Source organism: Dermacentor andersoni, chromosome 5 (assembly GCF_023375885.2).
Source record: "Dermacentor andersoni chromosome 5, qqDerAnde1_hic_scaffold, whole genome shotgun sequence".
NCBI lineage: Eukaryota > Metazoa > Arthropoda > Arachnida > Ixodida > Ixodidae > Dermacentor > Dermacentor andersoni.
The window spans coordinates 130,491,372-130,514,656 of record NC_092818.1 but is presented as its reverse complement, the minus strand read 5'-3'; the positions used below and the strand labels follow the sequence as shown (position 1 = coordinate 130,514,656).

General features: G+C 45.9%; 1 protein-coding gene across 1 annotated transcript; it reads left to right on the top strand.

The window, feature by feature from the left end:
• Positions 1–3,019: 3,019 nt before the first annotated feature.
• On the top strand, positions 3,020–18,686 carry LOC140218567 (beta-mannosidase-like). Its single transcript, XM_072288357.1, has 8 exons — positions 3,020–3,140; positions 8,144–8,290; positions 10,785–10,933; positions 11,595–11,800; positions 12,918–12,988; positions 15,622–15,818; positions 16,535–16,694; positions 17,778–18,686. Exons 1-8 carry the CDS (start codon positions 3,020–3,022, stop codon positions 18,185–18,187), a joined length of 1,461 nt encoding a protein of 486 aa, XP_072144458.1. The 3' UTR covers positions 18,188–18,686.
• The last annotated feature ends 4,599 nt before the right edge of the window (positions 18,687–23,285 follow it).

Genomic DNA, 23,285 nt, shown 5'->3' with positions numbered 1-23,285 from the left:
ACGTCAACCTGGACACACCCAGACTTCGAAGCTTCGAAGTCTAGCAATATGCTACCAGCATAATCTGGCGTACTCCCTCCAAAGGAAACTATCAGAGTGATGCCGGGCGAAGTCTGAGGGTTAGTAGCCCAACCCCCGCCACCTCTGGACCCCATCAAGGACCATAATAAAGTTTTATCTCTCTCTCTCTGCCAAGCGAATGAGATTGCGGCTTCATAAGGATGCTCGCGCCCTAGCCCACCCGAAGGAGAGGCGTAAACAGTCACGTCACTAATGGATTTCTGCTAAGGGCGTGACAGCTGCGCTTTTCGGCAGTTTGGTTCGGTTTATGGATGAAATTAATTGAAATTCATTGCGCTGCAGAAATCAGCAGGATCAGGCTACCTAACTCTGAGAAAGCATTCTTACAAGAGTAAAGGTTCCAAGCATGTCTATTCATTCGTCGTAGCTCGTGAAAATAGCACACAAATGATGGTGTCACATAATTTATTTATTTACTGAGTACCTCAAGTGCTATGTTGAAGGGGCATTACGTGAGAGGTGGGATTGAATTATACATAATTTTGGATGATGTTTTTTAAGTCAGCGGCATTAGCGAGTAGCGCGACGTCAGGTGCAGTTACAGTGATTTGCATTGTTGCAGTCATTTACATTAGCTGTTAGTGTTATAACACGAAACTGTTGGTAATTATAGCGCAATTTATTGGTCATTGCGGAATATCGCAGGAACTACTGAAAGGATGGATAAGTATCCATGCTGAGGTAATTGAAGTACATAGTTACCCTGTCCAAGTCCACAGGCTTTAATGCTAGTAGAATCATGTCACATGCCTGAGGAGTTTCAAACGATTCCTAAATATGCATGTTTCACAATTGATATAAATTGTTGTACCCCAGTACTTTTCGACGTTTAGCTGTTCCTGATGCTTTCTTCAAGTCTTAACTTCCCTTTCTCGCACTCCTAGTGATAACTTCGCGCTTGACCACTTTGTTCAGCGGCAGTTCTAATCGTGTTTTAAGAGACATAACAAAAGGTATCCTTGCGGTGTACCACTGTGGGACCTCTTCCTGTATATTTGTTACCCTTCGGCTGTACCATATTTGAAATCAAGAAACCGAAAGAAACTAAAATTGAAAGGTAAATGAACCTGCTATAGTGAAAGCCGGCTCGAGTCGTTATCTTGCACACAGACTCCCCGAGCGAAAGCGGGCTCCTCGTTCTCCTGCACGCCTTCGCAAGCTGCTGGCTATATTTATCACGCTAGCCACATCGTAATGTTGAAACGCCCGTGTACCGTGCGTTTGGCGCACGTTAAAGAACCCAAGGTGGTCAAAATTAATTAGGAACCCCCCACTACGGCGTGCCTCAAACCACATTGTGGTTTCGGCACGTAAAAACCCGCAATACATATATTTTTTGAAGCGGGGGGGGAGCGACTACTACATCCATTATTCTAAAGGTTGTCAGTTTGCAAATGTAGGCTAGCTTCGTTCAGTTTAATGCATTACTTATAGGAGTCCCTGGCAAATAGATTAATTAATCGACGTAATAAAAATATAAAAATCAATAATTTATTTTTAGAGTAACTTTCTTGCAGCTCTAACACGACGACCGAGCCTTTGTGGTATACGGAATAATAATTATTGGTTCCTGCCAGACGCACACAAATACTGGACAAAAGTAATAAGATACACTTTACCAAACAATTTCAAGACACTCCATGATTATAATAGCATCGTACACTAGGCAACCATGTTCTTTAATAATCCTTTTTTTTTGTTATTATGAGAAACACACGGAAAAAGCATCCCTTGATGTGTGTAATTTTCTTAAGCTCTAATTTTTACGCTAAACCTCATACAGAAATATTTTCAGGCAGTATATGACGTTTTCACGTACTATATGTTGTTCTTTTTAACTCAGAGATGTACGAAAAGTTGTATTTTTGTAAACAATTCTCGTTAAAAGGAAGCTTTAGCAGAAGGCCCATTGCAGTCTTCAAATACATGTAAAATTGAGAAATGCCTTTTTTTATACAACTGCTGTACCGATTTCAGTGAAGTTTATTGCACTCGAGGAGAGGAAGTCGACTTCTACCAATTGTAGCCAACAGAACCTTTATTTTGTAGCTGGAAATTTTTTTACCAGCATTGCCGAAAGCCGGCAAGATAAAAGAAAGAATATAAAAGACCAAAGTTTACAAACGCGTAACTCTGCACCAAAGACAGATGTCGCAGTTATGTAAACTGCATCTGTAAAAGCATCTCGATGCGATACAGTAGAATATTGGAGAAAATGTGAAATTTGAATGCCCATCCCTATTGCAGAATATCCCTATTGCAGAACGCCGGGCAAAAATATGTGCCTTTAATAAAGAGCTCCTTTCTCTTTCTCTCTGAAATAGTTACTACGCTTACGAGGGTTTTGCAAAATTTCTTGTCTGTTTTCACACAATGTAATTGTACTGTTAAAGTATGTATCTGCAGGTTGCGCAAGAAGGGAGAGGTCGAACTCGTTGCAGAGGTTTTACCCTGCAAGCAGCCAAACTGGGGCCCGCACGTGATGACTGGCGATGCGCCTGCCTGACGGGCGGTTCTCCTTCGTTACAAATGTATATATTTTTTTCACTTAACGCTTTCTAAATTCGCGGTATTCCACGCCAGTTATGATGCAAATGAACAATCTCAAACCCTACGTCAATATAGTAGCGTTGCTGAAGCGCATACGGACGAGTTGGGCCGAGCTATGTTCTACCCTTGGTTTCTGCTGATTGGAGAGAAGCAAATTATTTTATCTCAATTTTATTTTGTAGTATTCTCCTCATTTCTGCATTTATTTACTTTTCTACCACCCACGTTTCGATACGTTAGGTTTTATTTTGGTTTCGATCTTCATCGAAAGATTGTAAAACCGCCTTGCCTCCTGGGCAATTCCCCGTGGTGGGTATGAGTCATTGTTTGGAAACAAGAACAACAAGAAGAAGAACAAGAAGAAGAACAAGAAGAAGGCTGTCCGGTCATGGGACCCCGGCGTCCAGCGCTGATTCTGGGTCTCGCCGCGTTCCTGGCCGCGTGCGCCAGGGCCCTGGGCGTGGTGCTGCCGCTCAACGGGGACTGGAGGGTGTACAATCGAAATAAATGTACGTACACGTCGGTGAAGACAGTAAGCGGAGGCTTTTCTCGCCTACGCGGGTCACCCCTGCACGCGCACACCCTCGCTTTACTGTGCTCTCTGAGCAGCTGTTCAGGTCGAGCGAAACTCATTCACTGTTGCAACGCAACGAAGAGCACAAGCCATGAGTGGCACAAACATGCGCTACATCGATGCACAAACACATGCACATGGTAAAATATCGTGTCGGTAACTTCGAGTGATGATTGAACGCGCAGTGCTACGATGTTCAATTGAATGCTAAATCCATCTTGCAGTTCCGAAGGGAACTACTGAGCATTCTAACTTTTGCACTGTTGATTCGTTTTTTTTCACAGTAAACTACGGATGCTGAATAAATGCGAAGTTTTTTTATTGATCTTACCGGCGATATATAACGAACACAGAGAGCAGACGCAGACACGTCCTACGTTTAATGTGGCGGCCAACTAGCCCGTTTGACAGCGTTATATGCGAAGTGGGGAGACGCTTCGACAATGCAGCCAGCATCAACTCAGTGTCATAAGAACGCCCTTGTTCGTATTCTTCCCTATTTTTAGAGCGCAGCTCTTTCGCTTTCGTTGCGGCAAGCGTCGGCGGCGGTGCAACCCAGCGAAAGAGCTAAGCGAAAGGTGAAAGAGCGAACGCTGAGTGGGATATGAAAGACGCAAGCCGCGAACGGCAGAGACCAATAAGAGCGGTCCCTTCAGTGACGTGCGTGCTGGTAGCTGGTGTCACGCGGACCCGTCCAAGCGCCCGATGCGTACTCAGAACTGGTCTCAGCCGGACCGCTCGTTTCGTGCTATCGTCTGCTCGCGTTAGCTCTCGCTCGCGCTTGTTGGGTTTGCTTGGTTTGGCCTCGTTCGTGTTTGTTTCGATTGTCATGGTTTCCGATTGTTTCGTAATCTCATTGTATTCTGTAGTACTTTCTGGAAGCCTCGCGACGCCAGCGATTACATTGGAACCTTCGACGAGTCATGTATAAAAGGCGACGCGCTTGACCCGCAGATCAGATTTTTGACGATCGCCAACTCTGCTACCTGTCTCTATCAAATGCTGTGCCTCAATATATCGCGAAATGAAAACACGTGTAGAGCTGCGCTCAAATTTCCCATTAGGGAGTATCGTAATTGTCGGTGAATTTTTTTAAACTACTGCACAATATGTGTTCGCCCAGCAGCCTCAAAAGCGATTACGTGACTCTATACTGCGGCGTGCCTGCAGAAAGTGTTTATGTACTCAGTGCGGTAGCAGCTGCCGATAAGACCCCCATGGTAGCTCAGTGGCTATGGGGCTGCGCTGCTGAGCTTGAGATTCTGGGTTCATTTACGTCGGTGGCGGCCGCATTTCGAAGGATGTGAAGGCCAAACACGCTTGAGCACTTATATCAAATAAAAGATTTTGAACAATTCTCGGTATGCCGTCAAGAGAGAAAAGGAGGAGGTGTTATAATATACGTTAGAAACAATTGGCTATGCGAAAGACTGACCATAACTATCAAAGAAGCAGAGATGCTGCTGTTATCAGTCGAATGTGCACGTACATCATTCATAATCTGCGCTATCTACAGGCCACCAGACAGAAATATAGGCATATTTTGGGGGGAATTGCAGCATCTCTTAATGACACTAGAGAAAAAAGATAACATAATTCTAGTAGGTGATCTCAACATAGATACTTCTTCTACTACTAAAAATTATGTCAGCGACTATTTGACTCTCATTTCAAGTTACGGCTTGGAAAATAACATCACAGGAATTACACGAGAAGAATTCTTAGGGAACAAACTTACGACGTCATGTATTGACCACATACTAACGCGTGTTTCTAGCATGCAACCTGTAACAAGTATTGTAAAAGAAAAAGTTGCTGACCATTATTTCATTGCTCTCACAATATTTAGTGAAGATTTAACGAATTCACGTGCGGAAACTAAACAGGAATTTCACATCTTCGATAACCAGAAGATTGATAGAATAATTAAGGAATATCATTGGGACTCCTTATTAACACTAAATCACTTACAAGCTTACGAGAAGCTAACTGGCATATTTAAATCAATTTATGATAAAAGCCGAAAGATAATTACTACGAAAAAAAGGAAAATCGAGAAACCATGGATTACTAATGAAATTAAAGAGTTAAGTTACATCAAAGAAAAGCTGTGGCGCCGAAGTAGGGCTAATCAATCAGACGTGCAGTTAAGAGAAGAATTTAGGCAAACAAGAAATAAGCTAACAGCTTCACTAAGGCTAGCAAGGAATAAATACTATAGTAATAAGCTGAACGAGTGTAAATCTAATTTGAGAAAATCGTGGAACATAGCAAACTCCCTAACAGGCAGACAAACGAAACGCAACATAGACGAAACCATAAGAAACAATTTCCCCAGAAGACAAATGGATGAAATAGCAAATGAATTTAATAACTGCTTTGCTAATACTGTTCAGAAACTTAAGGAAAATTCCCCTAGGGGTACAGGTGACATACCAATCAAATCAAACGTCAACTCTGCATACTTGAGTGAGGTAACTGCTCTAGATATTTGGGGTGCAATAAGGTCATTTTCCATTACTAGAATGCCAGGATATGATGGGATTAGATTTCGTGAGATATTTTTTAACTTTGCTTGTTTGAAGAGTGTGCTGCTATATATTTACTCTGAAGTTTTTAGGACGGGTCAGATTCCCAACGCAATGAAAATAGCTATGATTAGGCCAATTTACAAAAACGGCAAAAGACAACAGTGCGAAAACTACAGACCTATAGCAATCTTGCCGACATTGTCGTGTGTTCTAGAAAAGCTTATGCACAAGAACATGGTTTCCTTTTGCGAAAAGTTTCATCTGTTGTCTAATTCACAGTATGGGTTTCGTTGCAAGAAAAGCACAATCGCACTACTAGAGGACTTTGCAGACGTAATTAACAGTGAAATAGATAAAAATAAGATAGTAATTGGTCTTTTTTTAGATCTGAAGAAAGCTTTCGACACGCTAGATCACGATATACTCCTTGATAAATTAGCTCAAATAGGATTCCGCGGGCCTTTCATAGAGGTTTTTAAAGACTACTTCAAAAATCGTTATCAGGTCGTTCGAATTCAAAATATAGACAGCGAGTTAATACACATAAAGCATGGAGTCCCACAAGGATCCGTACTAGGCCCGCTACTGTTTAATTTGTATGTGAACGATTTAGCCCATCTAGCGCTAAACTCAAAGATATACCAATTTGCGGATGATACTGCTTTAATATTACCCCATGACAATGTTAATGAATGCGTTACTTTGATACAGGACGATATATACAAGATAATGGCATGGTTTGAGAACAACTGCATATTTGTGAACAAAGCAAAAACGCAGTTAATCTGCTTTCACAGCCCGCACAAAAGAGTGCAGCTAACTGCACATCTATACCTGCATCGTGAATACTGCATTGGATGTTCTTGCCAAAGTATGCAGTATGCCACGAAAATAAAGTACCTTGGTGTTATTTTCGATGAATATTTCTCATTTGTCCATCACATACAATATGTAGCTAAAAGACTCCGAGCAGTATGTGCAGTCATGTACAAAATCAGATCAGTATGTGACGTTCGGTTAAGAAAACTCACATATAAAGCTCTAGGGGAAACCATATTACGATATGGCATTACGATCTACGGACTTGCTTCGCCATATAGGCTAAACGTGTTAAATAGAATAATACAAAAAATAACGAATAATATAGCATACGGAACAAACAGCAATTCCACCGGCCACAGTGAGCTGATGGCAGAGCATAGTATATTTGATGTTAAACAACTTTTTCTCTCCGTGATACTTACGAAGCATTATTTTGATGAATCATTTAAAATAAAAAAACGTCAAAACCCGCGATCTGCGCAAGACTGAAACATTCGTTCGGGCTAAAGCATTCACGAACTACGGCAAAAGAACCCGATCGTTTTATATACCGTTCTACTTCAATAAAACACAAGTCCCCAACGTATCATCATTCAGGAAAATAAAAGATTTTGTGCGTCACACGGTTCTGACAAGTGACTGGGAATAGCAGAAGTAAAATATGTCGCAGGAATTTTCTGATGAACTTTCGCTAGCAATTGTATAAGACAGACTAGAGTATTGTGTTCTTTCTATGTGTATTTTGTTCTTTTTTTTTACTTTCCAATAGTGTTTGACGATTGCTACTTTTCCAACACATTGACTTCTATATATGATGAAATATAGGGATGTGCTGTACATTTATTTTGCTGCTGTAATCCCGTAACAATATGTATTTGCTTAAACTATGGCTCGTGCAGTAACAAATACAAGAAATTAGACGAGCGATGAAGGAACAGGGTGAGGGCATGGAAGTGAGAAGGGTTCGAAAATGTGTCCTTGTGTTGTGCCTTGTTGAAGGCAAATACACGGTGGTCCGCATAAAAGCATCAGTGCTTTCGCGGACTACAGGTTACTATGTGTGGTGCATACAAGAAATTTAATTTGCTATTGTACATTTATTTTCTCCCTTCCTATTGTTCCTCTGTTCTTAGAGCACAAGACTGTGCGATTGGGCCAGAGCACTGCCCAGTCCCGCTCAAAAGCGTCATTGCTTTGGCGGGCTGAGAAAATATTTGACTGTATGTTTTATGTCCTAATAAAGAAAGAAAGAAAAAAAAAATTTACATGCGCGTTAAAGTAAGCCCCCCCCCCCCCCCCTCCCAGGTGTTCAAAATTATTCGAAGTCCCCCTCTACGGCGTGCCTCATAATCAGCTTGTGGGTCTTGCACGCAAAACTTCAGAAGTTATTACTAAACTATCGATAAGATAGGTATAGGTATATGGTGGCATAGGGTGGGCATGTCTTTGCGATAGACGAAGGCGTAGCACCAACCATGTGAAAAGTTCCGTAAGAAACGTCCTCAGGAATCACGGTCCAGTCACATATCTTTGTCGGAGTGGCGGACCTCACTCATGGTGACGTGTATCGTGCCCCATCTCGCAGCGTACCATTTCTCCGGCGTGGTTCCTGGCAACGTGTATACAGACCTGATGCGCGCCAAGCTCATCGACAACGCCTACTACCGCGACAACGACGAGCGCTTCGCCTGGGTCGGCCACGACAACTGGACCTACACGAGGGACTTCCAGTGTACGTATTACGATTCTCTTCTGCGGTTATGGTGATATGCAGCGTTCACGAGCATCAAAGAACCGAGTTACTGTTACTCTAATGCGGCGCAGCAAAGAAACAGAGCTCTATATAGTTATGTACCAGGATGAGGAGTGATCAACCTGAGAAATTACGCGTGTTTGCTTGTAGAAAATCAGTTCTACAAGCCACTTATTTCGTCGCTGAGCAAAGCAAGCATGCACAACTTATCTTACCGCACCAATATTTCACGTGGCGATCAGCGCGAAATAACTAAATGCTGTGTGTACATCGATAGCACACAATGGAAAAAGAAAGCAAAGTACAGGAGACAGGACCAATGGCCGAGATCATGAGCTTCTAGGTAACACGTGCCGTTATTGCTGACACCTTCGCTGCCTTCCTGCTGCTTGATCTTGAAGGCTATGCTATGAAACTTATAATTCGCGGCATTGTGGCTTGGTAGGTCCTGTCTTCTCATTCAGTTGGCAGTTTAAGCAGTTTAAGCCATGTATCTATTTTGCAACACGGCGAAGCGCAGTGCCTTTACATTACATACGCTTTTGTACAAGCTAAAGAAAAGATAATAGAACAGGCCGACTTATAGTAACCCCCTCTCTTCTTTCTTATTTAGTGGCGCAGCAAAATGTAACGCGGCCTAGGAGTGACATTTGGCAATTGCTGATTCTGAGCGAATTATTTAGAAAAAGTAGCTAAGCGAGATAAGTTGACAGACGTACATGATCTCTGTATAATCAATAGACCGCTTCCGAATAAAAAACGTCAGAAAGTACAGTAGGCACTCATTAAACGAACTTAAAGGGGAAAAACGTGTGTTTGTTTTAGTATAATCTAAAAAATTAAAATTCGCTATTCTAGGTCCACGAATTATTAATTCAAAGCGCACATGTAAAAAAATACGTTATTGCACTAGATGATTCAAAGCATTGGTGCTTGTACTTTCAGTCGAGCCACTCATTAACTTTTATTTGTTGCCGCGTTGCACACCTGTTGTCTGTCTCAAAACTGGCACTTGATCTAATTTGATAAAAAGTACCTCATTGTCCTTAGGTTGAAACAATGTGCCAAAGTATTCGAGGTATTATCAGGTGCACCGTGTGAGCCCCACTTGTCCTTGTTGCTCCCCGGCATTGCTCTCAATATTCTTATCAGACTGCAATAGCACGCTAGGACCTTTGGTGATTTGGCTTAACCTATTAGATGGCTCGTATTCAGCAGATTTTTGTTTCTCTTGCTTGTTATCTATGGGAAACCAACCAAACACCATTGGTTGGCATATCCGAAGATTCGACGTAACCGGATTTGTTTTGACGGGATGCAACTGCGTCTCATCGCCCGATCGACGATAGCTGCCTCATCACAGTAATGTATGCAAGCGTGTGGAAATGTTTCGGTTCCTTGGGTTAGTTTATTCTCCCTAGCTGTTCAACATAAACCATCTGATATTGCAAGTGGTGAAAGGGGCTATTACATAACGGGCCTTTTTATTTGGGGTCAGTAACCACAGGCTGATATCTGTCACCCCACAATGAAATAGGAAAAGATGGAAGTAAAATTTTTCTGTGGCACCCTCTTTCGAACGTGAGTACTTGGCGTAAGTTAGTTACATGATCCATTCGGTCACGGAGCTGCAGGGCTTTGCATAGCAAAGATTTTGTCCACTTACGTTTAATGTTCTGTAAACTGACGGTAATGGACGTCCCACACATTCTAAAGAATGTGCGATGGTGTTATCCCTGGAGAAACGAAGACCGCGTTGCATAGAACGATCACCGATACGCCTGCCACGAATAAATGTGGAAAGGTTATCAAATCGGACAACGGCCTTAGCGGCGGCAAGCAAGCATGACGCAAGCCTGTTGTACAAAAAGATTAGGCAAGAAAGAAAAACATTGTTCCATACATACTTTCCGTCACTGTGACGCTGGCGCCGAAAGCAGCACGCATGGGTATACAGTATGCACGACAATGAATACTTCTCCCACGCGCTTTGTATGGGCCACGGGGCCGGCGTAACTCGTTCCTAAATGGTTTTGCGTAATCGGAAAGCATTCTTGATGAGTTACAGTGGGGGACCTCAAAGCAAACGTGAACGAATGAAGAAGTAGAAACGGGAAAGGAAACCCGGGGTGGCTGGACATCACATTCGGACGCTGTGCGCAAAGCTATTGCGAAAACAGTATTCATCATGAATACAAGATCCTTAACAATGCATAGTGTGTTGGTATCATGTGAAATAGCAGCGACAGACTGATTGCTTAGCTGTGTCCTAGACGATTCGGCGTAATCGGAAAGGGAATGCCGCTTTGGAGATCGCACTACATCCCTGATGAAAGTTAATAGTCTCCTCCTCAGTCGACAAAACAGTATAAAGGCAGCCCCATGGCCTTTTTTTTGTTCCAAGAAGTTCAATGTCGCTGTTATCGGTGTCGCGATACCGCCAGTTATTCTGTCTACTGTTGCCACGTTTCAGTGAAAGAGGAGCACACGCAGCACCGCCGGATTTTGCTCGTTGCTCACGGCATTGACACCGTGGCCACTGTCTACGTGAACGATGTGCCCGTGGGTGATACAGACAACATGTTTGTGCGCTACGTGTTCGACATCAAACAGCATATCAAGGTATGAGGGTGCTCAAATAATTGAAACGCGCGTTGACAGCGACGCCATGACAGGGTAGAAGTGAGGGCAGGCGCCAACTCGCATATAACTTAATTCTACAATCACAGGAAAGTGAAGCTACACGAGCACTACGCGCAGTAGCAGCAGGAGCCGCGAAGGGAAGCTGAGAGAGGGAGAAAGAGGGGGAAAGAAGCGAAATTACCGACCAGTACATTTCTCATCGCTTGTGTGTCTTCATTTAATCGCAAGAAAAATGAGATGTTCTGGTCGACTTTTGTTTAGGTGAATCAATCCTTAACTGCTCACTTGCAAATCGCCTCAAGCTGTACTCCACCGTTAGAGCGGGAGGCTGACAAAAGGAGATGCCGAAGCGTATTTGTTCTAAAGAGAAAGCGGTGGAATGAGGAACGATAGATAGATAGATAGATAGATAGATAGATAGATAGATAGATAGATAGATAGATAGATAGATAGATAGATAGATAGATAGATAGATAGATAGATAGATAGATAGATAGATAGATAGATAGATAGATAGATAGATAGATAGATAGATAGATATTCTTCGAGCAAGCAGTGCTTCAGTGGGCTGGAGCAACAGCGATTTCATTAGCGGTTAAAAGTCACGCCGTGCGTCTTGCGGTGCGGTTTGCCTGCCCAGGTGGGTTACAACAACGTGAGCGTGGAGTTCACCTCAGCCGTGGCGCACGCGCGCGAACATGCGCGCATGTTCAGCAAGGGCCATCAAGTCCCACCCGAGTGCCCGCCCCTGCGCCAGCGCGGCGAATGCAGCGTAAACCAAGTGCGCAAGGCGCAGGCTTCCTTCAGCTGGGAGATGGCACCGGCGTTCCCCACGCAAGGGATCTGGTGAGCGTACCATCTGATTGTCGGCACCTGCGACTGGTTATACCGAATTTGCCGTGGAACAGTCATTGCTGCAAAACAAGCGCCAAGAACAATCAATCAATCAATCAATCAATCAATCAATCAATCAATCAATCAATCAATCAATCAATCAATCAATCAATCAATCAATCAATCAATCAATCAATCAATCAATCAATCAATCAATCAATCAATCAATCAATCAATCATATTGAGTTTAACGTTACAATTCACTTCTTCCTTCTTCACACAGGCCTAAGGTATACCGATATCAAGAAAGGGTCCCACATACGATATACATTAAAGCGAAATCGGCGTCCGCTTTGTAATGTAGGACTAAAAGGTCAGCGTCGTCTATAGCCATGCTGCGACGCTGTTACGATGACTGCCTGTTCTGCACTAATGTGAAGCTATACGGTGCACCTAAAAAAATTAAATTATGGAGTTTTACGTGCCAAAACCACTTTCTGATTATGAGGCACGCCGTAGTGGAGGACTCCGGAAAATTTCGACCATCTGGGGTTCGTTAACGTGCGCCTAAATCTAAGTACACGGGTGTTTTCGCATTTCGCCCCCATCGAAATGGGGCCGCCGTGGCCGGGATTCGATCCCGCGACGTCGTGCTCAGCAGCCCAACACCATAGCCACTGAGCAACCACGGCGGGTAACGGTGCACCTCGAACACCCGCAACAACTTCCATACCCGGCGCGTTTCGATAACCAATATGACCTTGTTTTGCTGAGTAAGAAGTCGTATGTTCGATCTCCGTCCGACGGCTTCATTTAGGTCGAGTACAAAAGCCCGTGTGCTCGAATTTTTGGGGCAGGTAAGAAATATATATATATATATATATATATATATATATATATATATATATACCTGCACTGCAATTTATTTTAAATCTGCCCAGCGCGGCGTGCCCGGTTAATGGCGTAGTTTGAGACGTTAAAATAACACGCCAGGCGTGTAAATAGCGCACAGTATGATAGAAGCTATGCTGACAGGACATCTCCAATGCTATCATAAACTAGGATTTAGTGCAACGTATACCTTAATGAACGGCTCCGCTTTCTTTTTGTGTCTGTGCGTTTTATTCAGGAAAGACATCGGCATCGAGATGTACGACGGTCTCGTCATACGTGACATGGTGGTCAGAACTCGACGGCTTGGTGAGTTTTTCAAGGTCACCAGCAAATTTTGTTATAGTAGGATACAACTTAAAAAAAATAAGAATAAACAGCAGTGGGCAACCAAGGCACACGGACCGCGCGAGGTTCTTACTCCGCCAACCAATCGCAGAAGCAAAAAAAAAAAAAACAAGAAAAAAAGAAAATCGTCGTCATGCGACCATTTCAAAATGGCGTCATGCTTGATACCTCCGGAGCGTCTGCTGTTCTTGAATAGTCTTTTCATTGGCGGAAGCGATGAGGTGTGCAACAGACATGAACAAAGTGTATCGAGTATGAGCATTTCACTCTTCAAAATTCCGCGATATAGTTCATTTCACTGCTGACTTCGTTTTACTCATGAAACTTCACTGCCAACTGAAGCGAAGCTTGACAATAACTAGCTGCAGCGAAGCAAGCGTTTTATTTCAGTTCAATAAAGAATTAGGCTTTCGCCATTTCACTATAATAGGCGAGGGAAAACGTATAAAATTACGCGCTAATAATTTTATTTTTGTGGTTACCGTCTTATTTGGGTAACAGGAAAAGCTTGAAGTACGATTTATTCGCAGCCTCGCGGAGGAACAGTGGCTGGCAGTTATGAGGGCGTGGGCGGGGCTTCACTGCCGACTTGACTTGTATCCGACTATAATCTGATTTGCCTGTGCTCTGCTAGAGTCATGCTCTTGCTTTACAGTCCTTTTTGTTTGAGTACATTCCGGTCTTATAGCGCCACTGTACACACGTATCTAGTCAACAAAGGGTACTTGGGCTAGTTTGATATGAGTACTCATGTTGTTTTAACAATTGATAACTATTTATGTAATAAAATCAGCATATTGCATGCCGTTTTAGTTAACACAAAATATTCATGAGGTGCAACGTTTGTCACCAGACGCGTCCTCAATATGCCCTACCTGTCTTAGAAAAGATTCTATCCGAAGACAATTTCTGCGGCATTCCTTGCATACTACAGCATGGAAACAACAGTCACTTTAGCATTGTAAGAAAACTTCACGATGATGTTGGCCAGTATATGGAATTACTTAAACAGCTTTCGATGGTGGTTGCGGTTTCTCCGTGTATTCTTGATGTGTAAGTGACAATTCTAATTTTCCGTATATAACGTAATGAATAATCGTCGGCTGTTATGAGAGCAATAAAGAATTATTGTTTGGACCATCAAAAATAATTTACCCATGGTCAGTCCTGCTGTCCAACTCAAACACAGAGAGCGCCATGCGTACTTTATATATGAAGTGGTGGTTTAATAAATTTCTGAGATGTAAGCGGAATAATGAGACATTTATGTAGTTAACTGCCATAAGTAAACGTAGCGAATTGTACAGCCAACTCAAATAGGCATCGGGACGTTATGGGAGCCCCATTGTGCATTTTCAACAAAACCGGGCCAAACCGCCCAAAAATACACTTTCTACACTTGATGCCTAAAGTGGTTAAGCGATTGCCGCGCTAGATATTAGGCGCGAAAGTGACATATTCATCACGAAACAACATTATTTTTAGTTTATTCCTCGGTGAGAAGGCTTAATCGTACAACTTGAAAACGTTTATAATGCTGTATTGTTGACTACAGAGTAACAAGGATGTAGTAACCAATGCTTTTCAGTGCTGTGTTTGACGTCTACGCTGCGCTAAAACTCATATTTATTGATGAAAACACTCACCCGCCTGTCTTTGCGTCGTCGCCGTTCATGGCCGTAGCGCAAGCTTTCATCGCCAAAGGAATGGTGCGGAGAAAAGAGGAGATAAGCGCTTTTACTTGAACTAAAGGAAAGTGTGCTGACATCGCGCTGGGGGATCAACGTTATGAGAAGCATGCATCTTGCAAGAAATTAGCTATCTCGCATTGTTTGGGGTATTACCAAAGTATTACCCAATGGCGCAACGTTTCCGTGTAAGACAAGCAACTGTACGTGTGATCTGATTATGTTGTGTGAAGACTAAGGCAGGTACGATTGTATTGGCGGCATTGACCGACGGTGGCATGGCGACTAACTTATTGTATGCTCCTGTAAAGAAACGTTACAACCCGTTCCATTACGACATGAGCGGATCCAGAAAGTGGCAGAATGTCCCATTGGGTCTCAATGTGCTGGCTGCCACAAGTTGAAGATTGGGGTAGGATCTTTTTGTGAGCGACTTGTTAATGCATGCGACGTTACGCAAGCGAAATACCGTTGGCAATCATTCGCGCAGTCAATCCCTGCGCCGGTGGCGTAATGGAAACTTGCTCGCGCGCGTGCTCTCGATTTTCCAAGCAAATTGGGTTGCTGTGTGACGTCTGAGAGCGCTGGTTGGCACGAGGGAAGTGTCCATGCATCTTTGGCCTAATGGGTAGCTCATCGGGCCATTGCGCAGGGCGTCTCTGGTTCGAATGCGCCGTCGGACACGTGTTTTTTTTTATTTTCCTTCCATCTTCTATGTAAGAGGCCCGAAATGAAGCGAGGCAGAGACCTACCTAAAAGTTTGAGGGAAGCGAAGGAATGTATTTTGCTGCAGGGTTCCCACAAAGCAGCAACGTTCTCGTTGATGGGCACCCGTTAGACAGAATGGTGGCTAAGCGGCACGGAATGAACGGCTTCCTTTACCGCGCTGACGCCGTGCATTCGCAGGCTCGCAAAACAAAGGCGAAAGGCCGGGCAGGTGGTCGCTGGACGTGGGCCTGTTCCTCGAAGTCGCGTTCAGCGGAAAGACGCGGCTGCTGCTCAGTTTGGTGCTCGACGAACGCCTGACCGTGAAGAAGAACATATCGGTGTCCGCGAACAACCAGCTGGGCGCGCACTACCGGTTCCGGCTACGGATACCCGAGGCAAGTCTCTCGTGCGCCCGCCGATGCGCCACGGTGTCTCATGGAGCTGAGAGAGGAGGTTAAGTGAGATAGAGATTCTTGATTTGGGAGGAAAAACATGGGGTAAAGTGCAGCGCAGTAACTGTCTCTCAGATGAGGACACCTCAACCGCGCTGCACAAGAGGGAGAGAGAACGTTGAAGCCGATTCGCATGCACCGCGCGGCGATTCAAGTGAAAGAAACGTACGAAATATGACAAATGCCTCCGTATTGTGACACAAACTTGAGGGAACGAAAGCTTTTAGCATGTTTTGTTTGTTGCTTGCGATGGAAAGTTCATATTTGCGTCATTTCTGCGATCGCCATTTTTTGTTAAAGGAAACGTACCCTCTTTTGTACGACACAACATTTTGTTAGAGTTTGCATCTGGGCGCCAGGAAGAATAAGCACGAAGTGTTTAGCTGCAACTCAAGCTTATACGGAACCACTAACGACTGGCGCCACCTGCATCGACTCATCATGAAGGAGGTTACGTGTGAACCAAACTTCAAGACCAACATTTACCACGCCAAATATTAGCCTTATATTTTGTTTTTCTGCGTATTTTTCTGCATTTCCCATAATTTCTCCAGTGGGTATGGGCCTTGAAAGTATGCACAATGAATGAATGAATGAATGAATGAATGAATGAATGAATGTCTGCCTTCACGTGCTCCTTGAACACTGAATGCTTGTAGAGCCTGGCCATCGAGCCCTGGTGGCCCAACGGATACGGAGAACACCGGTTGTACACCCTGTCCATCTCCCTGTCTCTGGGCAGTGACACAGCCCTCATCACCAGGAGCATCGGTTTTCGTACAGTGGACTTGATACAGGAGCCGCTCGTGAATAGCACGGGTGAGTGGTTGGCGATCCGCGACGGGTGAACCATGACGAGCCATTTCCGACGCATATCTCTGTGTGGCGTCATTTCATTAGGTGCTATAACGATGACTATGATGTTCGTTACCGGTAAGCCGGAGTCAGTTGCTGTGGCGAGTGGGCAAAGAGCGACAAAAACGAAAAAAAAAAAAAATAACGAGGCATGACGAAAAAGACGGGACGACGCGCTAAGCAATGTTTTATTCACCAACTGGCCCAAGTACTAGTCCACCCCAAGCAACGAGCGCAAGTGCACACCGTTCTGGAACTGCAGTGAGATTCACTCGGCAATGAGACGGAGCGGCGCCTGCAGGCGTTTCTGGTACAGTGGCTATTTCGGTGCTCCGCAAGCCTGGTTAAACGACAGGTGGCAGGAATCGCTGAGTGTGCAGTTTATGATAATAGACTCTGATGTATTCTTGTTTGGGAATAAGTGCAAAAATTTTCAATTATAATACTTGCTTTTGTTTCACATTTCTTCTTACGCTGCTCCCCCCCCCCCCCCCAAAGAAAAAAGAGAAAAAATATTGAGAGGAGGAATACGCACCCTATCTTCGAAGGAGTGTTGGCACTCGCTCAGCCACTAGTGAAGTACCAATCTAATTAACTGGGTGGGGCGAGTCAGAATAAATATAAAAGTACTTGGTGCAATTTGGGGGGTGGGGGGGGGGCGGTCGTATGCCCGGGATATTACTCTCGTATGCAGTGGCATTTGCCTCGTGCATTTTCAGTTTCGTCGAAGCCGTAGAAATCACACTAATATAAAGCATGCCCAGCTAATGTTCAATGAAGAAACACCCGACAGCTTGTTAGTCTGCTTCCGTTATACCGAGTTACGTCTGTGTATTTTGGTCCTTGGAATGAAAACAATGTTATCGTTTCCCGCACTTCTCTTTCGAACGTTTTCACGATTACTTCATGTTTATTTGGGCGAAAGAATGCACATATATATATATATATATATATATAAATATACGCACCAATTTTACGTTACCTGCCCGCTGAAAGGTTACGCAAAGAAGGCTCAAGTACCTATAGCATGTGCGCCCGCGCCCGCAGGCGCCACGTTCTTCCTTCGCGTCAACGGGCTGCCGCTGTTCGCCAAGGGCAGCGCGTGGCTGCCGGCCGACGCGTTCCCGGACCGCGTGACCAGCGAGCGGCTCGAGGCGCTGCTGGACTCCGCCGCCGCGGCGCACATGAACCTCCTGCGCGTCTGGGGCGGCGGCCTGTACGAGTCCGACATGTTCTACGACATGGCCGACCGCAAGGGGCTCATGATCTGGCAGGACTTCGCCTTCGCCAGCGCCCTCTACCCTGCCACGCCGGCGTTCCTCGACTCGGTGGCGCTGGAGGCGCGCCAGCAGGTGAGCGCTCGTCTGACACCTCGTGGAGCCGTGGGCTCCCAGACCACTTGCTCCGTGTCCCAGACTCAGCCGTGTCCCGCCCCAAGAAGGACGCCGAGACCGTAGGCAGCCGACGTTTAATCGTCCTCCTATACGAAGCCAGGCCAGCCAGGGCTGGATGATGCAACGATTCTATTTCAAACAACCTTATTCCTTTCCGAATTTTTGTCAATCGTCTGAGCCCTGCTCCGCTCCCGTTATTAGCGGGATTCGCCGGTTGTAGACTGTTTGTTATACAAAAGGAAAAGAATCGAGTGAAATGAACTTTTACATTATACCGACCCAGTGTTCCGACCACGGACATATTCCGCATGGTGGCGTTTTGACATGGTCAGAGACGAAGTAGCAGCCTTGTCATTTATGAAAAAGAAAGTTACAGAAACGAATGCGGTAAATTGAATGCAAAGGATAGAAAGAAAGCCGACCGAGTTTTACAACGACGGCAAGTAAAAAAACCAGGGCAGAAAATGTTTACGAAAACACAAAGGCCTTGCTTTTTGAGGCCCGAGTGTTCGGTCTAAGGACAAAAACACAAACTAGCTAGTGTTCGTAATCGAAACTGGCGTGTGTTTGTTGTAAAAAAAAAAAAAAAAAAAAACTGACTCGCCATCCCGACGTTGTGAAAGTGGATGGTCAGCGAAGCTGCTAGAAAGTCCCTCAAATGCCGTCGATGGGGATATGAAATGTTTTATTGTTCTGCCTAGTCTTAGCACGACGCCGTTGTTGAGCATTAGGATTTTGCACTCTTCGACGCTCATCGCATTCACGCTGCTCTTCGGGAATCTTAACTTTGCCTAGTCTACCCATAACGGTATTGCAATGAACTCAATGAGTTGCTGGGCATGTCTCCCTTTTATATATGAAGTTACATGACGTCGCTCACTGATTCGTATGCTACTGTTGCCCCTTTCCCACCGGAGCAGCTTATGCAACCGTAATCTTTACCGGGAAATACACACGGGAAGAAGGAACGTGCCTCGCATTGTTCACAGGTGCCTTATCATCCATCCTGCGCTTTTGACGGTTGTTTTGTGATTTTCTTTATTTAAATGGATACTGAGCTTTGTGTTGTATCCTGATTCCAAAGGAGATATGTACTTTTTTTGGGTTCAATTGTTTTTTTGTTGACGGACACGAAAAATTCCGACCAACTAGAGGCTCACAGCTTCCCTGTAAAAAAAAAAGGAGAAAAGAAAGGCAGCGATGACTGAGCACATTGTAGTGGAATACGCAGATATTCCCCCAGCCAAAACCCTAGCGAATGTCCGCCTTCCGGAAGCGCTCTCGTCCATATCTGGTGGAAACGTTAACTGGTCAGCGGTGGAGATAAACAAGAGACGTCAAAAAAGAAAGCAGCGAAGAGATGGGGCCGAGGTCATTGCAGGCATATATAGGTAAATTTACGAGATAAAGTAGATATAGGCAAAATGCTATACTCCAGTATAGCAAAACTTATTAGGTCACGCAGGCTATACTGCCTATTTGTCGCCAGCCCGTTTCGAAGAGGACGCCATTAGAAATGATCATCTATCTGATTACCTACCACTCTTATTCATCGACTGGGTGACCTTATATTTCCTGTAAGTATCTACCCAACTCCCTGTACATGAATTATGCGCCCCTTCATGACCAGCGCGTGCGCAGTTACCTGATGACTGTTCATATTTTTCGAGATTCAGTTACAAGTTCTATCGTCGTCACCTCAGTGTCACTTCCTTGTGTACCCTGCCAAGCTGCTACTTGGCTTAGTATTGTTGTAATCGTACCGCTGGTACGAGTTGTTGGGGTCTCGGTGCTGACGCCCGTTATTGCCAATGGGTCGCAAGCCCCAAGGGTAGCGTTGGCCTGGCGGCCTGGGGCACTGGAAGCATCCGAAGGTCCCGGCAACGCATGAGAAGACTGGTAACAGAACAACTTGTTTATTCTAACATAGCAAAAGAGCGGCCGGTCAGGTCGACCGAAGTGGAGAGACGGGAGAGCACGTAACTCAACAGTACAAATCGGAGCCTCTCTCCTGGCGTCCGGGGGCAGCTGCTCTTATACTCTCGGCGTCGCGGTCCAAAAGGGAAGGTCACGGGATGAAGGTCACGGGATGGCGCAGCAGGAGCCCACGACGGCGCGAGCGGTTGAGCCGAGAGACCTGCTGAACCGAGTGTAGTGACGCATCGCCAACCGCCCACACGACGGCGCGAACTGTTGAGCCGAGAGACCTCCAGGCTCCTCATTCGGGGAACTCCGCTCCCCGGCTGCCGCGCTTTGACAAGCGAGGGCACACACACACACACGCACACACGAAGACACGTGGCACTGAAACACGCCTGGACACGCTTGGCGGGTAGGCGTCGCGGCGGCGTCGGACGGGCCAAAATGTCCGCCGCTTTGAACAAAGCCCCGGCGTCCGTTGCATCCGCGCCGGCATTACCGCGCGTTGTAGGCGAAACGTAACAGACCGCCCCGCCGGGGGAAGGAGATCCCGATGGTCAGGGGACTGCATCCGCTGTCCGGAGGGATGTCGCTCGATGATGCTCATAACCGAAGTTGGGCGTCCTTGGGCGTTTCTTGAGCGCAGCGCACAGAGAAGGCCTCGTTCTCACGTTCAGGTGCACACAGGACACTGCAAAGTGACTTCGGGAGAGTTGACATTTTTGTTCTCGTTTCCGGCAAGCGTTAGAACCACGCCAAAAGTCAACCGCTCAGTCAGCAAGCACGGCACAACCCTCACTAAGCCCTGCCAGGCTCTTCCCCCTTTTACACTGCTGCCTAGTTCCTTACAGTAGTTTAGCAGCACTCAGAACGCGTCCACAAATCGGAAAAATTGCACTAAAAAGCACATCATCACTTTGAAACACTACACAAAAGCAATAGGTTAAAAATCCTGCCTCAGGAAGAAAAACATCAGTAACAAGTAATTTTGAGGCTGATTCCCACGTTAGGGGCTTCGACTTAAGCCATCGGCGTTACCGTTGAGACTCCCCTTTTTGTAACGCACCTCAAAGGAATATTGTTGCAAAGCGAGGCTCCAGCGCAGGAGGCGGCCATTTTTGGGAGAGATGGTCTGCAGCCATTGGAGAGGGCAGTGATCCGTCTCAATGATAAACCTCGAGCCAGCTAGGTAACATGACAATTTCTGAACGGCCCACACGATACACGCACACTCTTTCTCGGTGGCGCTATACGCCTGCTCACGACTGGTCAGCTTACGACTAGCATACAGGACGGGGTGTTCTACTTCTCCATTTTCCCGTTGGCACAGTACAACGCCCATGCCTCGCTCACTAGCATCACACTGAACAACGAACCCTTTTGTGTAGTCGGGTGATCGTAGCACAGGCTGGCTTGTTAGGGCGCTCTTTAGGGCGCTAAAAGCTCTTTCCTTCGTCTCATCCCAGACGACTGTTTGCGGCTCTGTCTTTCTTAGAGCATCCGTCAAGGGAGCCGCGATATCAGAGTACCTGGGGATGTACCTCTGATAGTAGCCGGCGACACCTAAGAACGACCGAATATCGGTCTTCGTACGCGGTTGCGGGAAGTCTCGCACAGCGGCTACCTTTATTTCAGAGGGGCGGCGACGACCCCGACCAATCACGTGTCCGAGGTAGACAACCTCGGCCTGTGCTAACTGGCACTTGGGAGCCTTGACTGTCAAGCCCGCATCGCGCAGGCGGGTTAGCACTGCCCGCAAGTGCGCCATATGCTCAGGCCAGGATGCGGAGAATATCGCTACGTCGTCTAGATACGGTAAAGCGAATTCTTGCTGTCCCCGCAACACTTTATCCATGAGGCTTGAAAAGCAGTATGGCGCGTTCTTCAAACCAAAACTCAAAACTTTAGGACGGAATGTCCCCATTGGTGAAATGAACGCCGCATACCTACTAGCCTCTTCTGTAAGTGGAACCTGCCAATAACCCCTGACAAGATCTAGGGTGGAAATAAACTGAGCGCTACTCACTCTCTCAAGGCGCTCCTCGATGTTAGGGATCGGATAACTTTGATCCTTAGTGATGGAATTAAGCCTGCGGTAGTCGACGCAAGGACGAGGTTCCTTGCCCGGTACCTCAACTAAAATCAAAGGGGAGGTATAATCACTCTCACCCGCTTCAATAACACCGAGCTGTAGCATTTTCTTTACCTCAGCCTCCATAATATCGCTCTGGCGGGGTGACACCCGGTACGCCTTGGATCGTACTGGCTCTGGGGAGGTAAGTTCTATGTCATGAGTAAGGACAGAAGTCCTACCAGGCCTCTCAGAGAACAGACCTTGAAACTCGTGTAAGAGCTGGTGTAGTTCGGTTTTCTGCTCAGGCGACAGCGATGCTTTACTTATTAAGTCACTAATGACTTGATCGGTGTCTTTCCTGTTCGTCACTGAGCCTAGTCCCGGAAGCTCGACCGGAAGCTCTTCTAACTTTCCCGCATCGGGAATTTCCTCTCCAGTATCTGGTGCCTTTAACGCTACAGGCTCAATTTTATCCCGTTCGGGCGTGCTCTGAATACCAGCTTGCTGCGCCTCTGACCCTTTCTCATCGTTCAACAACGTCGGTCCCGCAACTACCGCCTTTGCAGCGAGCTCCTGAACCTTCGATCTGGTTAAGGCCTGAACGCTAGCCTCACCAAACAAAAGCCCCTTCTCGCGCAGGAGGTGATCGGACCTGTTCGAAAATAGGTACGGGTACTGGGGGGGCAGCATAGATGACACTGCGGCCTCCGTCTCAAGTGCTCCGAAAGGTCCTTCAATAAGCACTTTTGCTACCGGCAGACACACGCTATGAGCTTCCACTGCTTGCTTGATCCATGCGCACTCGCCCGTGAACATATCGGGTTCTACGTAAGAGGGGTGAACTACATCCATTGTAGCTGCGGAATCGCGAAGCACTCGGCACTCTTTCCCGTTCACGAGGAGGTCTCGCATGTAAGGCTCGAGAAGCTTCATGTTCTCGTCAGTGCTGCATATAGACAAAAACACGACTTTTGTTTTTGTTTCTGGACACTGCGCCGAAAAGTGACCCGGCTTCTGGCACGTATAACAAACGCGCGCTTGCCTCGTCTCGAACCGCTTTCTGCGTTCGGCTTCGGTTGCCGCCGTCTCCGTACGTTCGGTCGGACTGCTTTCACTCGCATCCGCACTACGTGTATCCCCCTTTGCCCTCATGGGTGTGAACTTCGG

Coding starts and splice junctions, on each gene's coding strand:
- LOC140218567 (XM_072288357.1), top strand. CDS start 3,020: ATGGGACCCCGGCGTCCAGCGCTGATTCTGGGTCTCGCCGCGTTCCTG. Junction 3,141..8,143: donor GGTGTACAATCGAAATAAAT/GTACGTACACGT, acceptor CCCATCTCGCAG/CGTACCATTTCTCCGGCGTG. Junction 10,934..11,594: donor ACATCAAACAGCATATCAAG/GTATGAGGGTGC, acceptor TTGCCTGCCCAG/GTGGGTTACAACAACGTGAG.